General features: G+C 55.5%; 6 protein-coding genes across 6 annotated transcripts in view; 3 read left to right on the forward strand and 3 right to left on the reverse strand.

The window, feature by feature from the left end:
• The window catches only part of MONBRDRAFT_26242 (uncharacterized protein), a gene marked incomplete at both ends in the record, with an annotated part of 2,363 nt that extends 1,800 nt beyond the window's left edge, over window positions 1–563 (reverse strand). Inside the window, 2 exons of the mRNA XM_001746669.1 lie at window positions 201–418; window positions 506–563. Coding sequence (XP_001746721.1) covers window positions 201–418; window positions 506–563 — 276 coding nt within the window. The remainder of the gene's footprint in view (window positions 1–200; window positions 419–505) is intronic.
• Window positions 564–796: 233 nt separating this feature from the next.
• On the forward strand, window positions 797–3,603 carry MONBRDRAFT_9005 (uncharacterized protein; the record flags this gene model as incomplete). The annotated part of the gene is made up of 4 exons (XM_001746549.1): window positions 797–1,402; window positions 1,587–1,737; window positions 1,942–2,273; window positions 3,574–3,603. 4 exons carry the CDS (start codon window positions 797–799, stop codon window positions 3,601–3,603), a joined length of 1,119 nt encoding a protein of 372 aa, XP_001746601.1.
• Window positions 3,604–3,702: 99 nt separating this feature from the next.
• On the forward strand, window positions 3,703–4,702 carry MONBRDRAFT_9006 (uncharacterized protein; the record flags this gene model as incomplete). Its single annotated transcript, XM_001746550.1, has 3 exons — window positions 3,703–4,108; window positions 4,332–4,484; window positions 4,577–4,702. Coding segments are annotated over 3 exons (684 nt in total), but the record flags the coding sequence as incomplete, so codon positions are not given.
• Window positions 4,703–5,091: 389 nt separating this feature from the next.
• Window positions 5,092–8,413, reverse strand: MONBRDRAFT_26245 (uncharacterized protein; the record flags this gene model as incomplete). The annotated part of the gene is made up of 10 exons (XM_001746670.1): window positions 5,092–5,253; window positions 5,401–5,502; window positions 5,575–5,655; window positions 5,980–6,059; window positions 6,108–6,289; window positions 6,404–6,501; window positions 6,630–6,731; window positions 6,936–7,520; window positions 7,626–7,742; window positions 8,369–8,413. 10 exons carry the CDS (start codon window positions 8,411–8,413, stop codon window positions 5,092–5,094), a joined length of 1,554 nt encoding a protein of 517 aa, XP_001746722.1.
• A 587-nt stretch (window positions 8,414–9,000) lies between these two features.
• On the forward strand, window positions 9,001–14,485 carry MONBRDRAFT_26246 (uncharacterized protein; the record flags this gene model as incomplete). The annotated part of the gene is made up of 13 exons (XM_001746551.1): window positions 9,001–9,024; window positions 9,253–9,363; window positions 9,493–9,652; window positions 9,779–9,930; window positions 10,008–10,136; window positions 10,254–10,376; window positions 10,406–10,589; window positions 10,657–10,707; window positions 11,248–11,390; window positions 11,486–11,611; window positions 11,711–11,802; window positions 11,900–12,192; window positions 13,245–14,485. 13 exons carry the CDS (start codon window positions 9,001–9,003, stop codon window positions 14,483–14,485), a joined length of 2,829 nt encoding a protein of 942 aa, XP_001746603.1.
• A 2,399-nt stretch (window positions 14,486–16,884) lies between these two features.
• On the reverse strand, window positions 16,885–18,781 carry MONBRDRAFT_26247 (uncharacterized protein; the record flags this gene model as incomplete). Its single annotated transcript, XM_001746671.1, has 7 exons — window positions 16,885–17,237; window positions 17,284–17,575; window positions 17,605–17,814; window positions 17,933–18,049; window positions 18,127–18,275; window positions 18,406–18,499; window positions 18,587–18,781. 7 exons carry the CDS (start codon window positions 18,779–18,781, stop codon window positions 16,885–16,887), a joined length of 1,410 nt encoding a protein of 469 aa, XP_001746723.1.
• Between the last annotated feature and the right edge of the window lie 466 nt (window positions 18,782–19,247).

Raw genomic sequence — 19,247 nt, forward strand, 5'->3', positions numbered from 1 at the left:
CCGGGGTCCGGCAGCCGTGAGCCTGAGATGCGGTCAGGGAGGGAAGCGTCGGGAACATACGGGTGTTGCAGGCAGAGCAGGGTCAGAGAAGAGGGCGAGAGACGGCAACTGAGTCAGAGGGGAGCGAGGTTAGGTGACCAGAAAGGCGACTTTATCGTGGGACAACCAACGTGCACTAGAGGTACGATTACGCTTCCAACCAACAAACAGAGACGCGTTTGCGCGACATTCACCCCAGACTCTTTTGACAACTTTGACAACTTTGATTCACAGCCAGAGAAGAGAGAAGCAAAGACACAGAGAGAGAGACAGAGAGAGACAGAGAGACAGAGAGAGAGACAGAGACAGAGAGAGGCACACACACACACAGAGAGAGCTCTTACAAAGTGTGATATCCAGTACACTATCTCATACGGTCCTCAACAACAACCAAACACACACACACACACACACACACACACACACAGACGCACTTTCCGCCGGCGCCTGCTTCGCCATCTCTCACTTGGCACGACGTGGGCGTGCGGTGACCTTGGTTCGGGGCTTGTGTTAAGCATGTGCATGCTGGTGTAGGACAGACGCAGAGTGTGAGCATTGGTATTTTACTTGATCGACGTGGAGAGGGCCGACGTCTGGCGGACGTTGCAGCATGCCTGCGGGCGCTCGAGGCACGCGCCGCGGCGCGAGCACCATGGGTGCAGGCGCCGGTGCCGTGGCCGAGACCATCCAGGTGGCCGTGCGTGTTCGACCGTTTAATGCGCGTGAGCTAGCTGGTGCCCACGCCTGCGTCGTCTCCATGCAAGACAACGTGACGACGGTCGACACGAGCGCAGGACCCCGACCCTTTGGCTTTGATCGCTGTTATTGGAGCCATGATAACTTTGCCGAGAGCGATGACGGCGTCCTCATTCCCGCCTCTGATTCCAGCCCATACGCCTCCCAACAGCATATCTTTGAAGACCTCGGTGCCACGCTGGTGACCAACGTTCTAGCCGGCTACAATGCTTGCGCCATGGCCTATGGCCAGACATCAGCCGGCAAGTCCTACACCATGATTGGCACCCCCACCAACCCAGGCTTGGTGCCGCGCCTTTGCGCTGCGCTCTTTGCTGCCCCAGTCCCAAACAAAGTCCAACGCCAAGTAACCCTCAGCATGCTGGAAATATACAACGAGCAGATCAACGACTTACTCGCCTCCTCAACCGCCCTCCACGAGTGCCGCGTACGCCAGCACCCCAAGCAGGGCTTTTTTGTCGAAGGCCTCACCCGGGTGCCCGTCAATGATCATGCTGATGTCCAGGCCCGCATGCAGGTTGGCACCAAACTGCGCACCACAGCCGCCACCAACATGAACAAGACCTCGAGCCGCTCCCACATGGTTGTCACTCTTCACGTCAAACAGGTGCGTGGCCCCCGGGCAGTATGGCAGGCTTCTCCATGTGCTCCTGTCAGCTCGACAGCCCAGCTCTGGTCTCTGCCCCGCCATTCGCCTGTCTCGCTTTTTTTTTTTCTTACCGTCCCGCCGTCACTTCCCCCTCCTGCTCTCACACGCATGCCCCTGCGGCTGTTGGCTCATCCACTTGCAGACTCAGGTGAATGGCAAGGGGGAAAGCACTACCAAAACCAGCGACATTCATCTGGTTGACCTTGCCGGCAGCGAGCGAACCGACCTGGCAGGCACCAGCGATCAGCGTTTCAAAGAAGGCCTAGCCATCAATCAATCCCTCTCCAACTTGGGTAGGTCCTTTGTCTCCAAACCCGTCGCCTTGCCAACGTACACACACACACACACACACACACACACACACACACACACACACACACACACACACACACACACACACACAAGAGTCAAAAAATAAAAAAAAAGGGGGGGTCTGCCACATCTATCGCTGCCGTGCCCCTGAACACGAAACACGCCTCATTCTTGCGCGTGTGCAGGCAACGTTATCGCTGCCCTTGCTGATCAGGCAACCACGATCCCATACCGCAACTCGGTTTTGACCAAGCTTCTGTCCAACGCGCTGGGTGGCAACTCGCGCACCATGATGATTGCCAACATCTCGCCGTCCCCTCTCAACCTGGAGGAGACCTTGTCGACGCTCCGCTTTGCTGATCGCGCCAAGCGCATCAAATGCAAGGCCGTGGTCAATGAAAGCCCCACGGACAAACTGATCCGGGAACTCAAGGAGGAAAACCAGCGTCTCTTGGACATGCTCAAAGCGGCCGGGAGCGATGCCGATTCGGATGCCCTGCGCGCCGACAAGGCCGAGGTATCCCGCAATTTGGCCGACCTCGAACAAGCCTGGACCACCCGCATTGCATCGGCTCAACAACAGTGGCAACAGCAAGGGGCAGATCAAGAGGCCGATGCCACCCTGGAGCAGCACCCACACCTCAGCAATATCAACCCAGACCCTCAGCTCACGCACGTTGTCAAGCATATTCTGCTGCCCGGGTCTACACCCGTCGGCAAGGCCATCGATGCCACTCAGTACCCCAACAACATTTACCTGCAGGGACCCACTATTGCGGCTGAGCACGGCATGTTTGTGCGAGAGGATTTGCACGTGTTCCTGGATCCCAGCGTTGGCGCCACCACTCACGTCAACGGCCAACTCCTGACCCAGCGTCGGCGCTTGGCCCACCTCGATCGCATCATCTTCAGTCCCACCCACTGCTTTGTTTTCATCGAGCCGCGCGGCCACGACATGAGTCACCAAGACTCGGCAGCTGCTGTCAATCTGGATTCCATCGACTATGAATACATGCAGCTTGAGCTGGCTGCCGCCCAGGGTATGGGAGATATGCTGGTGGGTCGCAGCCCCTCAACCCTCTCCATGACGCCAGAGGCACAGCAGCTGCGTCAGGCGCTTCTGCAGACCGCACCCCTCATCACGCAGGCCAAAGCCATCAGTGTGGAAGTGGGACTGCCCACCCAATTTGAAATGTTTGTGCGCGCCGGCAAGGCCCACGCGCTGACTGATAGCAGCAAAGAGGTCATGATACAGGTCAGTATGCACAGCATGGACAGGAGTACCCTGTGTATCCCATGTGGATCACGAGTTGTTGGGCACCCAGCGCGGTGCACGACCTAAGCACATTCACATGCCCGGTGATATTTGCTCCCTCACTTGGTGCCGTTTTGTTGTTGTTGTTGTTGTCGGGATTCAGGTGACCAATATGCAGACGCTTCACACATGGCACTGGACAGCCGACGTGTTTGAGGAGCGTTTCTACGTGATGCAAGACATTTACAACGCTCACCAAGCTGGAGACGCCGACACAGTTCGGGCCACCTTGGAGAAGAACAACCCCTTTGTTGATACGCTCGAACCGGTGCGCCTGTGTTCCTTTGGCACGTGTTTAGATGAAACTTGGACCCTTGGCTGACCTTCGAATTCGGGCCCTGCGTTACCCCTCTTGCGCGTCTGTGCTGTAGGTATTTTTGGGCAGCGCGCACGTCTTCCTGCAACCCCTAGCCTACGGCATTGACATTGAAGAGCGCCTCCCCGTGAGCAACTACCGGGGCGTGACTGTGGGCGAGCTGGAAATGCACGTCGCCTTGTGCAGTGCAAAGGGAGTGCCCAACGAAGGTTTTGAACATGTGCGGGATCCATCGGATCTCTTGGAAGGGCGAATGGATATCATGGTGAAGATAAAGCACGCCGAGCGCGTGGACTGGCTCAATGAAGACCCCTCGCGTGGCGTGCTCTGTCGCTTCCGCTTCTATACGGATGCCCGGTTTCGTGAGACGCGCATCGTACACAACAAGCAGCCGGCCGTTTTCAAGTATCACAAGCAGTTCACGCTGCCCAAGGCCACGCAAAATCTCTTGAATTACTTGCAAACCAATGCCTTGGTAATTGAATTGTGGGGAGCTCAGGGCCAGGGCACTCCTAGCACGCCAGGCCGGGGAGCCTCGGCCCGCAGCCCCCAAGCCCCGCCCTTGTCGCCGCCATCGGACTCTCGGGCAACGGATGAAGAACTGGATAAGATAGTGGCCCACTCGGCCTGGACCGAGGAGCGGCGGCGCTTGCAGGACACAATTCACAAGCAACAACAAGAGATTGACTTTCTTCACATTGAGAAGAGCGTCCTGGTTCGGGTACGATCCGTGCCTCCCATCAATGCACATCCCATGTTTGACCTCTGCGTCATCCGTCTTCTCGTAGGCTTGCCGCTTTGTCGTGTTCTTGTGCGTGTGTCTGTGCCTCTGTCTCTGTCTCTGTTTCTCCGTGTCTCCGTGTCTTCGCGTTCCTCTTCTTTTTCCTTTTTTTTTTTCCTTTTTTTTTTTTCCTTTCTTTCTTTCATATTGTGCTCGAACATAGGAAGCAACCCGGGCAAACAGTACGCTACGCTCCACGCTTGGCGAGGATCTCAACGACCTAGGCGACTATGACATTGATCTGACCGAGGCAGCCACGGCGTTTGTGCAGGCCGAACGGCGCCTCTTTGCTCGTCGCCAATCCCTAACAGGGCAGGTATGCAACAGAGCAGTTGCATCTTTTGCCGTGCCATGGTATTGGCGCACGTCGTAGATCTCATCGGTGTTTGCTTGCTCGTGCATGGGCAGGAACAAAACGGGAGTTTGCGCACCAGCGTCGAAAATCTGCATCGAGCGCATCGTGAGGCTGGCCAGCGTCTGATGGACATGGTGCAGGCGGCTCTGAAGCGCGCTGAGGCGAGCCTCTCATCGTGACTGTAAACATGGTTTTGCAGCTTTGTAGTCCCGCCATGCCTGCTCGCGTGCTATCTCTCCGGACTTGATTCATTCCTTTGGCACAGCTGTCAAGCATGCCTCCTTTTTATGATAACATCAACATTATATACTTATTTTCATGATCAAAGTTGCCTTACAGCCGTTTCAGCCGTCATGACATGATAATTAATCTAATTGACACGTGAATCAATTCATAGCCGCTCAACACCACTGCAACACCACTCGGACGCTCCAGTACTCAGCTTGATAGGGTGCCCATATCCTTCACACAGACCATGGTCGCACGCACAGCGCACTCTGGGACTAGGTTCGACATTTGGATGGCGGGACCCATTGATGATCGTTGACAGGTGAAATCAAACTGGGTCCTATACCGTCAAATGAGGGGTCCTGTCGGCCTCATTCTCACTCTCGTCCTCCTGCTCATCGAGAGGTTCTTGATCAGACTGCGGCCCTGAACCGAGCTGATTGGTGCACACGGTACCAAGGCCGCGGCAAACTTGATTCTGAAATACGAAGCGTGCACCAGGCTAACATGGACAAGCACACCACCCAGCGTCATGAGAGCATGCTGGCTGCCGTTGATCAGCGTATCGAGAGCTGACGCCAAGGGAGAACCGCGAACAGTGCATGGTGGGTGTGTACACTCGTACCAAGACGACCTCTGGTCGACACACCCAAGTCAGGGTGGCAGTGGTGGTATCCTCCTCATGTTCCAGTGGGCCGTGCAGCTGCGTCAGACGGCAATGTTGCCTCACGCTTCCCAGGTACACGCACACCTGAACGGATGCCCAATGGGTGTGAGTCATTGAGGTCATGTGGAAAGCCGCCAGCGATTGTCGTGCCCGCACCTCGGTGCCTTCTGTGAGCGACGCCTCGGCTTTGGTGAGCATCAAGGATGCCTCAAAGCTGGTGCAAACGGATACTTGATCCTATCCAGGAGCAGGGGCCCGCATCAACACGTTATTGAACATGAACAAACACACACCCGCACATGCATAATGGGAACGCTGAAAACGGTTGGAAAACCAGGAACAACCACGATACCGGATCTTGCACAAGCACTTGGCCGCGCCGCGCCAAAGAGGTGGCAACACCTGCCAACGCAAAGGTGGCAACATCACCGGCCTACAACGATCACAATGCCCGCGAGAACCACGTGCCGACCGTGCACAGCGAAAGCAGCGGTGAGATAAAAGTCAGGATGTTGAAAGCATGTTTAGCAACGTCTGCCTGCGAGCTTTTGCGAGGCCAACCTCGACAGCCTTGACAGGGGTGCGGTGGCGCTGTACGTCCGTCACGGTCACGGGAGCAAAGCAGCCGCTGTCATCGGGGCCTAAAAAGAGGAGGTCCCCGACTTGAACACGGCCTTGAATGAGCTCACCACCCACCACCAGGCCCGTGTCCGGAACATCAAAAGTCTCTTGGACGTGGCAGAGAGGATCGGCCAGACGCTGACGAGCGTGGCGTTTGCCGCTATCCGTGGGCAACATGTTCAGCATATGCTTGAGGTGGTCCAGATTCTGGCCGGTGACACAAGACAGTAAAAGAATGGGGATGATGTTTCTACACAGCCGTCATAGCAGCTCAAATGATGAAACAGGCACAACTTCAAAGCAGCATCCGAGAGCACGATACGGGGCATTGAGGGCCGGGCATGGCACAAGGGTAATCGCCTACCGTGTGTCCCCGTTGCGCGCGGCGCTCATCACGTCATCGCGATTGCGAATCAAAAAGGGGACCCGCTTGCAAGTCGGGGCCTTGATGGCTGTTGCAATCTACGCAGTGTCGGTATGATCGCACCCCGGTAGTGGCGGTGGAGGGCAGCGTGGTGAGGGGGAAACGGTGTTTGAGCTCGTGATAGAACAGGGATGGCAGAACACTTGATCTGTCATCACATTCAAACCTCGGTTAGGGTGGCCTTAAGCTGCACTTTGGAGCTCTGGTCAATCTTTGTGACCAGCACAATCATGCGGCACTCGAGAGCACACGCCACAGCCAGATGCTCCTAGACGACGAAGAAGCAGTGAGAGGGCCATCAACATTATCATGGCTGATTGGAGGAAAAGCCCAGCATCATTCGACTGCATGACTGGAATCCGATTTTGCCTCAACGGAAGAAGGTCCGAAAAAAAAAAAAAAAAGCACGAGCGAATTTGGAAGCATATGATGACGAGGCAGAGGGTTAGAGCAAAGAAGCAAGTCTTGGTACCTTGGCGCGAGGGGTCATGCCATGGTTGGCAGCGACAACGAGAACAACGTAATCCAGCGAGGGGTCTGCGAGGGCGCGCATGGCAGTCTTTTCATACTTGATGTGACCGGGCGAGTCACGGAGATGAACGAGTTTGGTGGCACGCTGGCAAATTTGTGCCAAGGTGGCAACGGTCCCGGCATCATCGTGGTTGACCAGACGACCGTGCTCGTCGAACCCGATAATTTCGGTGTTCAGACACGACGTGCGACCGGTCAACATCTCGTGGTTGTGGCGGAATATATTCAGACGAGCGGCGCCTAGTTCCGTCTCCAAGATGCCCGAGCCCAAGACGCCAATCAGGGTACTCTTTCCCACGCCAGAGTCACCAACGAGGGCCAAGCGCACGTCAAGGAAATGCTGCTCCTCGCGAACACGCCGCAGATGAACTTCGGCCACCATGCCAGAGCCATCAAAGGAGAGACGGCTGTGAATAGTCGTAATGTGCGCCCCGGCCTTTTCGGCCATCAAGGCCAGCGTCTCCAGAGACGCGGCTAGATCGTGCTCTTGCAGTCCCTGAACGGTGCCATCGTCAGCCACGCCAATCTGGTGGTGGGACATGAGCCAGCATAAGTAAAGCATTGAACGGAGCTGAGAGCTGGAGGTCTGATGCATCATCGAGCAGCCACAAGTGGTTGGACGCCACCAGACCTGGTAGACGCATTCGCCATCGCCCTCCGCCAGGCGCCACCGCATCTGAGTGATGAGATGCGTAAGGCGTTGCGAGGTCACATTCACCAGCTTGAGCTTGTACTCGGTATTGCCCTCCTATTGTGTAATGCACCGGCAAGACAAAAAGAGGCGTCATGGAACAAAGCGCAGTGTAGCGTGCAGCGAGGCGGAGGTGGTGGGCGGAGCAGCATTGGCACCTGGGGTTCTGGGGGTAGGTGGGGTGGTGACTGCGCCAGCGTCCGTTGCTTGGCACGCGCCAGGAGGGGGTGTTGTGCCCATGCCATGGCTACCATCCACGGACGAGCTGAAATGAGCACTCGGAGGCCAGAGGCATGCACGGGTCAGCAGCAAGTCAGCAACGCAACTTGAAGGTCAACACACCAGACAACGTCTTTTGGGAGTCCATGATGAAGGCTGGCTGGAATGAGGTACCGGGCCGGGCCGGGCCGGGCCGAGCAGGGCTGGCCGAGCCGGGTCGTGTCCTTTGAGAGGTTCGAAAAGGCTAAATTCGTATGCGATGTGCGGCGAGATGATGTCGGAACAGGTCCTGACAAGGGGAGTGAGGATGACGCGAGTTCCAAGTCTGCATGATTTGGTTCAGCGAGCTGGACTGCGCGACGTCGGCCAGGACAAGAAACTGCAACCATGCCGATGACTCGCGTCCACACACACGCGCAGGCTTGACCCAAATTTGGCCATTCGACCTCAACTCGCTCACTTACCGGCGTGCTCATCATCATCGTCTTGACTGAACGCCCAGCACCCATCGACACCTACAAAGCATGGAAACCGCACCTTGCTCAGTAAATCCAGGCTGAATGTTATGAATGCCAGCCCGGCTCCTGCACCGCCATCAAGCAGGCACGTCCGGCGCTGCCATTGGACCAACCACCCGCGGGTCGTCCGGGTCTGTCCGCAGGAGAGCAGGAGGCGTAACCGGCCCTGCAACATCCACCTGAGCACCGCCTTTATGCTGCACAAAAGAGCGTTTGTGCAGATGGTAATAGTCACACTAGCCAAGATTTTGCAGAACGAGTGACGGTTTGTGCGGCTTTCGCCAACCGCTCCAACGCTACGTGTGCGATGCTGCTCTTGACCTAAAAATACCAACTTCTGAAGGGCTACTTTTAGACGATCGTTGTCAATGTCATTTTACAGAGGTGTTATGAAAATACACCTCCGGCGCGGCATGAGAGAGAGAGAGAGAGAGAGAGAGATTTGAGAGAGAGAGAGACACACACACACACACACACATACACAGCGAGAGATTTGAGCGAGAGATTTGAGAGAGAGAGAGAGAGAGAGAGAGGCAGTGTCACGAACGGACGACGCCGAGCTGTGTGAGCGCGGCATCATGGACGAGATCGAACCGATCAAGGTCTGGTTCCGTGTTCGTCCGTGTTTGCGGCTTGGGAATTGGCTTTGTGTCGGCGCCTTTGTGCAGTGCATTGGCCAGTGAGACTGGGTCGCTTTGTGGAGGAGGCCCTCGCGCGCGCTCTGAGAGAGGGAGGATGAGCGCGATCGCCTGCCTGCCTGAGCACGCTCTGGCTTGACATTGGGTGGCAGCTCATCCGCCCCGAATGATTCACCTGCCTGATTGTGTTAGATTAACAACGTGTCCCTGCGCCAGAACAACCGGACCGTAGCCACGGGCGTGCTCAAGTTTCAACATGCCGTCATGCTCTTCCACGATGCTGCCTCCGGAACAGAGCAGTGGGTCAGTCTTGACACCTCCACACCACCCCCGCCAATCTGACTCAAGAGGACATGACAACGAGCCTTGCAGTGGCTTGAACCGTTCTCATCCTCGTTTGTCCCTCGATACGAATTGCGTGCCATGTGCCAGATTGAGTACATGATCATTCAGACGGTGGACATGGTCAAGCTTGGCCCTACTTGGATCCTCAACATCTTCTGCAAGAATTTTCGCAAGATCGAGTTCCAGATGACCTCGGAAGACGACTGCCTCCGCGCCCACGACCGCCTTCAAGAATTGAGCCTCCCTGGTGAGTGGTTGGCCGGTTTTCCACTTATCCTTGAACGCCAGTCTCACACATGCATGGGCACCACAAAACCGATTACGGCATTGTTGATCGGCATGTTGATCCACCTTGCTTTTCGGACGCCACCAGAGGATTTGGAGCAATTGGACGCCTTTCGCCCCCAGCGCAAGATTGATTCGGATGTCGACGGCTGGGCGCTCTACTCGCCCATGGCCGAATACGGACGCATGGGTGTACCCAACCCTCAGTGGCAGCAAGTAGATTACAACAATACTTACAACGTAAGGTGAAGGCCATTCTCGATTTGCCGTTGATCAGGTGTACGTGTTCACCGGCCGCCCCCGGTGTCATGACGTAGCTCTGCCCGACATACGGACGGACGCTCTACCTCCCAAGCTCCGTGACAATGGAGCAAGCCTTTGCCAGTGCCAAGTTTCGCAGCAAGCAGCGCCTGCCAGTCCTCAGCTATCTCTTTCAGCGCAATCAAGTCAGTGTTGACCTCTTTCTCTTACAGTTGTACCAGACTCCTTATTTTTCCCCTCTTCCGACCATGTCCGACCAGGCTCATGCGTTGATCACTGCGCGCACCCACACACATATACAGGCGGCCATCTGCCGCTGTGCGCAACCACTGACCGGCGTGCAAGCCAAGCGCTCCGAAGACGACGAAGCACTTCTCGAGTTTATTCGACTTTGCAACCCTCACAGCGAATTGCCCCTCATCATCGTCGACACCCGCCCTCGGGTACGGCCCAGGACCTAATCACCCCCAACTCCAATCAACACGTGTGCCTGCTGATATACAGCATGGTCCTTGATGCACGCTCACCTAGTCTTCATGGCGCCCCACCCGTACAGATGAATGCCATGGCCAATAAAGCCGCTGGCAAAGGCTTTGAAAACATGGAAGGCTACACAAACTGTCGCCTAGAGTTCCACGGTCCGTGTGCAAACTCAAGCTGCTTGCTCTCACAAAGTATCAAGCTCTCATTTGCTTTATCCCGCAGGCATTGAAAACATCCATACCATGCGTGGCAGCCTCAACGCGCTTGTCAAAGGTCGGTCACGACAACAGTCAAGAGATGCCCTCGCATGCACCACCCACCTTGGCTCGCGCAAGCCCACCTTGGCTCGCTCGACTTGCTGTCCCGTAGTTGTGCAAGACCCGACCATCTCCATGTCCAAGTATCTCAAGGGTGCGCCCCCCTGCCGCGTTTTGGTGCATGCAGCTGTTTGCATTTCGCTTGGCATCCGCGTTCTATATGCCAGCAAGCAAGAGAAACTCACCTTGCCATGACCACCAAATAGGCATCCAGGAATGCGCGTGGCTTAAGCATATCCAGGCCGTGCTGAAGACAACCATGGTGATCACTCGCTACATTCAAGATGGCCACTCGGTCCTGGTGCACTGCAGGTGATCACTCGCATGTCCCTGGCCACGAATCCATGCCTCCGGTTGCACAACCAAAGGCGTGCTCAAAGCAACCTTTTGATCGTGTGCTGCTGCTGGTACTGCTGGTGATTACATGTCGACTTTGATCACGATAACTAACGGCAAGGCCATCTTTCGTGTGTTAGTGACGGTTGGGACCGCACAGCCCAAACTTGCTCCCTGGCCGGCCTGATGCTGGACCCCTACTACCGCACCATCGAGGGGTACATTGTTTTGATTGAAAAGGAATGGCTGTCCTTTGGCCACAAATTTCTTGATCGCAATGGCTTTCTCAAGGGCAGCGGCCGCGTATGTCCAGGCAGCTGTGACGCAAACGTCGTCCTGCAGTGCCATTTGTCGCCCGTTCACTTTTTGCCCGCTTCGCCACACGTCCTTCTCTGTAGGAGGTCTCGCCCATTTTTCTTCAACTTCTCGAATGCACCTGGTGCTTGCAACGGCAATTCCCATTGGCCTTTGAGTTCAACGAGTCTTTCCTCATTGCCATGCACGATTGCTTACATTCGTGCAAGGTACGTACGTGCTTGAGCCGCGTCTACCCTTCATGCGGGTCATTGTCCAGCCCACTCGCACTGACACAATCTGCCCATTGGCTTGACGTTACCATTTAGTTTGGCACCTTCCTGGGTAATTGCGAACAGGCTCGCCGTGATGCCAAATTGCATGAACGCACACAGTCCGCTTGGAGCTACCTCTACTCGCGGTACGCACCAGTTCTTCAACTCACGGCCAAAGCGGTGCCCTTGCTTCTCTTTAACAACGATTCAATGTCACCTTGGCCTCGTCTCTTGCACGTGTAGCAAAAGCGAGTTTATCAACCCATTTTACGACGCTTCGCAAGATCCTGAGGGTGGCGTCCTCAACCCATCACTTGCACCACAGCACTTTGAGCTGTGGTCGGCCATGTACTGTCGGTGGGAGTCTGCCAGCCTGCCACGCCAACCACTGCTGCGATCCTTTGAATATTACAAAGTCAAGCTGGATCATGACAAGCGCCGATTGGCCGAGGCAAAGGCGCGCCTCAGCCCCGCCGCAGCCAGCACTGAGACCAATCCGTCCACAGAAGATCCTATTCCCAGCCCCTTGGAGGTGGGTTAGATAGTCCTTTCGATGCTACTCGATACCATTCAGTCATGTGGGGCCAGAAGCCTGCTAGACACGGCGATCGCTTCTCATGTCATGTCTTTTTTCGTTCGTCCATAGCCCCTCCAAACCTGGTTGGATAACTCTACTTCAAGCATCATGCAATCTTGGTGAACCCATGGCTGCCATTTGGCTCTTGGGCTCTGCCCTGCCTGTCTTGAAAACTAGTTTACTAGGCCCAATGCTTTTTTGAAAGTAATTCATGCACATTTCAGACTCTTGCCCACGGCTTTGTCTCGATGATCTATCGTCTCGATTGTGTCCAGCAGCGCAGCCACGCAATAAAGGCACGGTGTTGACAAAGCATGAAGAACACGTCGCTTGCAGGCGCGCATGCTGAATACAATGGACCAGATCTGCCCCGAAATCAAGCTCTGCACAGTTTCTGATGGGGATTTCGAGGGGCATTCACAAATGAAGAAGAATCGCAATAAACAAGAACACACGGGGGAATAATGTGACTGAGACACAAGCGCCAAGGGCTTCAAAGAAGCGAGGCATGGTCAAAAGGAAAGCACCAAGCCTGAGCGCGTAACGAAGGGAGCCAAAAGAAAAAAAATCACAAAACATGCATCATAGCACACAAGCGGGGAAAGCATTTCACGGCAGAGAAGATCGGAGACCTCGAGAAAGCGCTATGCTTTGTGGTGACTTAGGCACCAATGGGGCACTCGCCCGAGGTGCTGGCGCAGCAGCATAGACGTCGCTGTGCAGTACCAACGGCTTCCTTGGCGCAGGTCGGCACAGATGGACCGCCATCGTAGAACTCACAGCTGTTTGAGCCAGTCACAAAACGAGGGGTGTTACGACCACCGACGGCAGACGGGGTACTGCTGCAAGCTCCAAAGGGGGCTCCCAATTCAATTACGTAGACGTAGGTAAACTCCATGACCGTGTCAACCTCAGCCAGACGAGCCTCGAGACAAGGCAGGTTCTCTTGATCACAGACTTCTTGACAGGATTCACCCTCCTGGCCAGCGAACCATCCGGGATCGGACGCAGTGGAAGTGGAGGTGGAAGTGGAAGTCGAGGTGGAGGTGGAGGTAGAGGTGGAAGTTGAGGTGGAAGTCGAGGTCGAGGTGGAAGTCGAGGTCGAGGTCGAAGTTGAGGTCGAGGTCGAAGTTGAGGTCGAGGTCGAGGTCGAAGTCGAGGTCGAGGTCGAAGTCGAGGTCGAGGTCGAAGTCGAGGTCGAGGTCGAAGTGGTGGAGCTGGAAGTGGAAGTACTGCTAGAGCTAGAGCTTGAAGTGGAAGTGGAAGTCGAGGTGGAGGTGGAGGTGGAGGTGCTGCTAGAGCTAGAAGTGGAAGTCGAAGTCGAAGTGGAAGTGGAAGTCGAGGTGGAGGTGCTGCTCGAGCTAGAGCTAGAGCTAGAGGTGGACGTCGAGGTGGAGGTGCTGCTCGAGCTAGAGCTAGAGCTAGAGCTGGAAGTCGAGGTGGAGGTGGAGGTGGAGGTTGAGGTGCTGCTGGAGCTAGAGCTAGAGCTAGAGCTGGAAGTGGAAGTGGAAGTGGAAGTGGAAGTGGAAGTGGAAGTGGAAGTGGAAGTGGAAGTGGAAGTGGAAGTGGAGGTGGAAGTGGAAGTGGAAGTGGAAGTGGAAGTGGAAGTGGAAGTGGAAGTGGAAGTGGAAGTGGAAGTGGAAGTGGAAGTGGAAGTGGAGGTGGAGGTGCTGCTGGAGCTAGAGCTAGAGCTAGAGCTGGAAGTGGAAGTGGAAGTGGAAGTGGAAGTGGAAGTGGAAGTGGAAGTGGAAGTGGAAGTGGAAGTGGAAGTCGAGGTGGAGGTGCTGCTAGAGCTAGAGCTGGAGCTGGAAGTGGAAGTGGAAGTGGAGCTGGAAGTGGAAGTACTGCTAGAGCTAGAGCTTGAAGTGGAAGTGGAAGTCGAGGTGGAGGTGGAGGTGGAGGTGCTGCTAGAGCTAGAAGTGGAAGTCGAAGTCGAAGTGGAAGTGGAAGTCGAGGTGGAGGTGCTGCTCGAGCTAGAGCTAGAGCTAGAGGTGGACGTCGAGGTGGAGGTGCTGCTCGAGCTAGAGCTAGAGCTAGAGCTGGAAGTGGAAGTGGAAGTGGAAGTGGAGGTGGAGGTGGAAGTGGAGGTCGAGGTCGACGAGGAGGATGAGGTGGAGGTGGATGAGGAAGTGACGGGCAGGGGCAGCTGGTTTGCCTTGAGACGAATGGAACAGTCTCGTAGCTCCAAAAGGTCAGCATCAGCCTTTTTCAAGCACTTTTTCAACTTTTTGGCATCCTATGAGCAGGAGTAGTGACGACAGATTTTGTGAGGGCGGCTATCAAGGTTGGGTAATGTGGGGATCCTAATACCGGGGCACTTGCGTACCTTCTTAGAGCGCACTTCAACCTTGACTTCGAAGCGATCGCGACCGGTCATGTCGTTGTCGAACTTGAGATCGTTCTCATCGCGGAGCAAGATGCGGCAAGGCTCATCAATGCGGCTGCAAGAGTCAACAACGTCCTGGAGCGCCTTGTAGATTCGGCGTTGGTCCTTGCTGGATAGCTCGGCGCCCCCACGACCTCCACATGTCGCGGCAAACTTGAACTGTAGAAGCAAAGAAGCCACGCATTAGAGAAAGGGAAAAGCATGTCATCCAAGGAAAAGCTTCAGCACAACGAGGGAACCTCGAGATTCCCAGATCAAAGCAATATTGATCGGGCGACAATGGTGCCCGCAACGCCAACAGAACTCGGTGTCTAACGGACTGACGGGTGACTGACCTTCTTCTTGAGTTTGTCATCGTCTCCCTTGTCACAAGGCTTGAAGCGCAGGCAGGACTGGGTCTCATCATCAAAGCACGTGCGCGCTCGATAGCACATCTTGCCTTCGGGATCGGTGCAAGGCACTAGGGTGGTGCAGTCACAACGGCCAGCTAAAGTGGAGATTGAAAGGACAAGTGCACAGACGATGAGAGCACGGATGCCGACGCTCCTGAGGCATGTGTGATAGGGAAAGAGGTCAGGGAGACGAGACGCACAAACGGAACCAAACGTGACACCGCTGGAAAACCCGGGGACGAGCATGTAACCCTGCTTGGCATTCTTGGCCTTGATGCCTTCACCATTGTTGTTCTACAGTGCACAACAGGGCACAAGGAAATCAGCAATAGCCGGGGGGGGCACTTGCACTGGGCTGGCTTTGGGCAATCATCAGGCTGCACTGGATCCATTCAACAGGAAAAAGAGGTGAAAAGGGCAGCGTACCTCAAGAGCAATCAAACGCTCGGAGTCATAGTAAAAGTCGCCAAGCTGATCGGGGGTTGTCGTGACTGGGCTACGCGTGGTAGCAGGACGACGCGTGGTGTGGTTGGCGGCGGCCATGGCTGCGAGGAGCACAAAGGCACAGGCCAGGAATCGGAGGCTGCTGTGTGCCATGCTTGCGGTGAAAAGGAGGGGCAGGGCACCACTAGCAAAGACACCGGGAGCAAAAATGGCACTCGTGGCAACGCATCAGCTGGTGAATAACTAGCAGTTTGATCGCCGTGCGTGACAATTTCCACCGGATCGCCTCTTCTAGTGGACGGGACCCATGGATGTTAAGCTTGGCGGAAAAGGTCTGGGTCGCCTAGGCGACCTCGGGAACAGAGAAGCCACCGAATGGTCGAGGGGGTGATGGCGCCTAGGACGATATTGCCAACTCGTGGTGGTCTCGCGCTTGGCCCCACGTGATGCAGCTGGTGAGCCAACGCAGTACCATGTCATCCCGTCGGGCGATTGCGAGACATGCACTCTGTATGTGGCGTTTCCATGGACGCAGGAATATGGTGGCTGCCATGGGTGGCGTCATTGTGCTTGTGTGGACGGTTTCGCCGTGACCCTTGCGAGCTGTCCATTGTATGCTCCCCCTACACGCACGCGTGTACCTCGGCCCAACACCCAGGTACAAGCGGTGGGTGGAAGAGAAGAGGGTGTTGCAACAAGAACTGCACAACGTGCAAAGTAGTCAAAAGATGACGACGAGGACAAAGGCTCCCATCATCGGCGCAGAAGGTGTGTAGCGGCACACAGGTGGTGACCCCCGGCAACCCAGCGCTCGGACAACCAACAATTCTGCCGCGCAACCGCAGAGACAGCCAGCAACCTTTACCTTGGATCGCACTCACACAGACACACACACACTCTCTCTCTCTCTTTCTCTTTTGATAAGCAAGCATGCATGCACATCGGATTTACAGAAGAGGACGTGGTGGTGATCTTGCACCCGAAAAAAGTGTGCATGCATGTCTTGGGGCGACGGGGAGTGGCAGGCTGTGCAGGGGTGGGTAAGCAGGTTGTCATCTTGATGCTTGCCACACATGGCCTGATTGCAAGAGACTACCATGTGAATTGGCAGTGGACAAAGAGGAAGAATCATGCTGGCAGAACTAAACACTCGTGCTCTCAATTGTCGCTTTTCGACTCGTTCAAGCGCAACGTGTGGAGGCACAGGACACGCAACTCTGTGGCACACAGAGGCACACAGATGACAAAGGAAAAAGAACATGAAGCACTGAATCGAGGGACGGTACGGGCGCACGGCGCGCTGATTGAGGCTGGGCCTCGGTAGACTGCACAGAAAGATGTATCACAAAGCACGAGGATCACAAGGACGATGATTGATCTCACCAGGCTCTCAACAGCTGCGAGCTTGTGCGTTTGACCCAGTCGCCCCCTAGTTTTCGCCGTCATCGTCGCCATCATCGTCGCCATCATCGTTGCCATCATCGTTGCCATCATCGCTGCCATTGTCGCTGCCATTGTCGCCATCATCCTCAACGTCATCGGCGCTGAGGGGGCAGGCAGACGGGTCGGCAGCGCAGCAGCAGATGCGGTGGACATTCTCGTCGTCATCGCCAAAGGTGGCATCGCAATCTGGCTCCTGGGTCTCCTCGGAATAGTAACAGATCAGTTCGTTTGTCTCTGGCGTCACAAAGGGGCTGAAAATGGCCGAATAACCGAGCACATCGTCACAGATCCCAAACGGCGCGCCGAGCTGGCTTTGGTACACAAATGTCAGCTCAGCACCTGTGTCGAGGTCTGCAAGAGGTCCTGTTTGGCAGGTCTGGCCGACCGTCCCGCACACATCGGAACACGATTGCAACGGCATCGCCAGGTACCAGCCGGGCATCATTGTAGTTGTTGTCGTTGATGTGGTGGTGGTCGAGGTGGTGGTCGTGGTAGAAGTCGTGGTGGTAGAAGTTGTGGTGGTCGAAGTCGTGGTCGTTGTTGTCGTCGAGGTGGTGGTTGTCGAGGTTGAGGTAGTTGAGGTTGTTGAGGTTGAAGTCGTTGAGGTGGTCGTTGTGCTCGTTGTCGAGGTCGAGGTTGTCGAGGTCGAGGTTGTCGAGGTCGAGGTTGTCGAGGTGCTTGTGGTTGACGTGCTGGTGGTACCCACGCCCGGCAAGAGCTCGGGAGACAAACGAATGGAGCAGCTTTTCTTTTCCAAGACGTCTGGGTCCACTTCATCAAAGCACCGCTTGAGATCCTTCTTGTCCGAGCGCGACACTACCTTGACCTTGACGGAGTAGGCCTCGAGACCCGTGTCATCGGGATCTGAATCGTCAAAGTTGAGGTCCTTGCGGTCGCCCGCCGCAATACGGCAAGGCTGCAGATCACCAGAAGACCATAAGTGCGGCAATGAGAACAGTTGCCGAGGTTGAATTACGGGACCAAGCCAAGCACCAAACCCAGCCAGCAATTCAGAGAAATACGCAGGGGCTTACCTCGTCAATGCGGTCACATTTGCGAATAACCTTGGACAGTGCCTTGTAAATACGCTTTTTGTCCTTCTTCTTGAGCTCGCTGCCGCCACGTCCGTTACACACGGCGAAAAACTTAAACTACGACGTAGCAAGGTGGTGTCTCCAACTGTGAGCTCGACCCAAGCAAGACAGGCGGCGACAGGCGTCACCCGCACCTTGGCATCATTATCGTTGTCGTCATCCTCGTCACACTTTTTAAACTTGACGCACGAGTTGTCGTCAGACTCACAGGGAATGGCCCGAAGGCAGGTCAAGTTGTCCTCATCGGTGCACTCGACTGCAACTTGGCACCGGCACCGACCAGCTGACGGAAAAAAAAAAAAAAAAAAAAAATAAAAGCATAAGTAACAATGCATCGCGCTGTCAGGTGCCGGGTTGATGGATAGAGAGTTGACCAGCAGGCTTGCTGTCGAGCGCGCTCGCTGCCTACATACCGACGCTCTCGAGGCGAAAGCCGCTTGAAAAGCCAGCCGCCAGCGTGTAGCCACTATTGCGTGCCTTGAGCTTGAACCCCTTGCCGTTGGCGTTCTAGGTACAGAGTTATCGAGTGAGGTGCAATCGGTTCTCACGCTGCCTGCGCATCAATTCCAGCTATTGTGACAGTCTGGCGCCTACCACATCATCCTGGAATGGTGCCAGCTGAAAGTTGTCAAAGTCGTCCAAGTCATCATCACCGCGATCATTGTTGGTAGTCACCACGGGAGCACGTGTGGTGGTGGTAGTGGTGACAACGGGAGCCCGCGTGGTGACCTGAGCAGCCGACAAAGCCACGAGGGCCAGAACGACCACGAGAGGGGTGAAGGAGGCCATGCTTGCAACTGGGTTTGCCGTTGGGTAGGACAATGCCAAAGTACAGCGCGAGGCGTGCAGTTGAGACTCAAGCTGGCCAAGGTCCAAGAGACAGTCACCCAAGTAAAATGCCACTCCGTGAAGCGGGGGGCTCACATCTCGAGCCGTGGCAGCCACTAAACCTGGTCGACACAGAGTCAAGGGCGGCAACAACAAACGAAAGGGCAAGAGCAGAACTAGCCTCCCCTTCTGCAGTGACGCTTCCTTGAACTAGAGTGGTTTGCACACGCCTCCAACGAGTGGCAGCGATGAACAGGCTCGCCGTGCTGCCATAATCTTACGGGTTGAAGAAGGAAAGAAGTCAGGGTTGCTTTCGTGGTGACTGGAAGGAGGAGTACTATCGAGTAGATGACTGACGGCGTGACAGAGCACTTTAAAACGGGTCACTCGAGCAGGAGCAACCCACTGCACCATCCACCTCGCCCTC

This window comes from Monosiga brevicollis, genomic scaffold (assembly GCF_000002865.3).
Source record: "Monosiga brevicollis MX1 MONBRscaffold_13 genomic scaffold, whole genome shotgun sequence".
NCBI classification, from domain to species: domain Eukaryota; class Choanoflagellata; order Craspedida; family Salpingoecidae; genus Monosiga; species Monosiga brevicollis.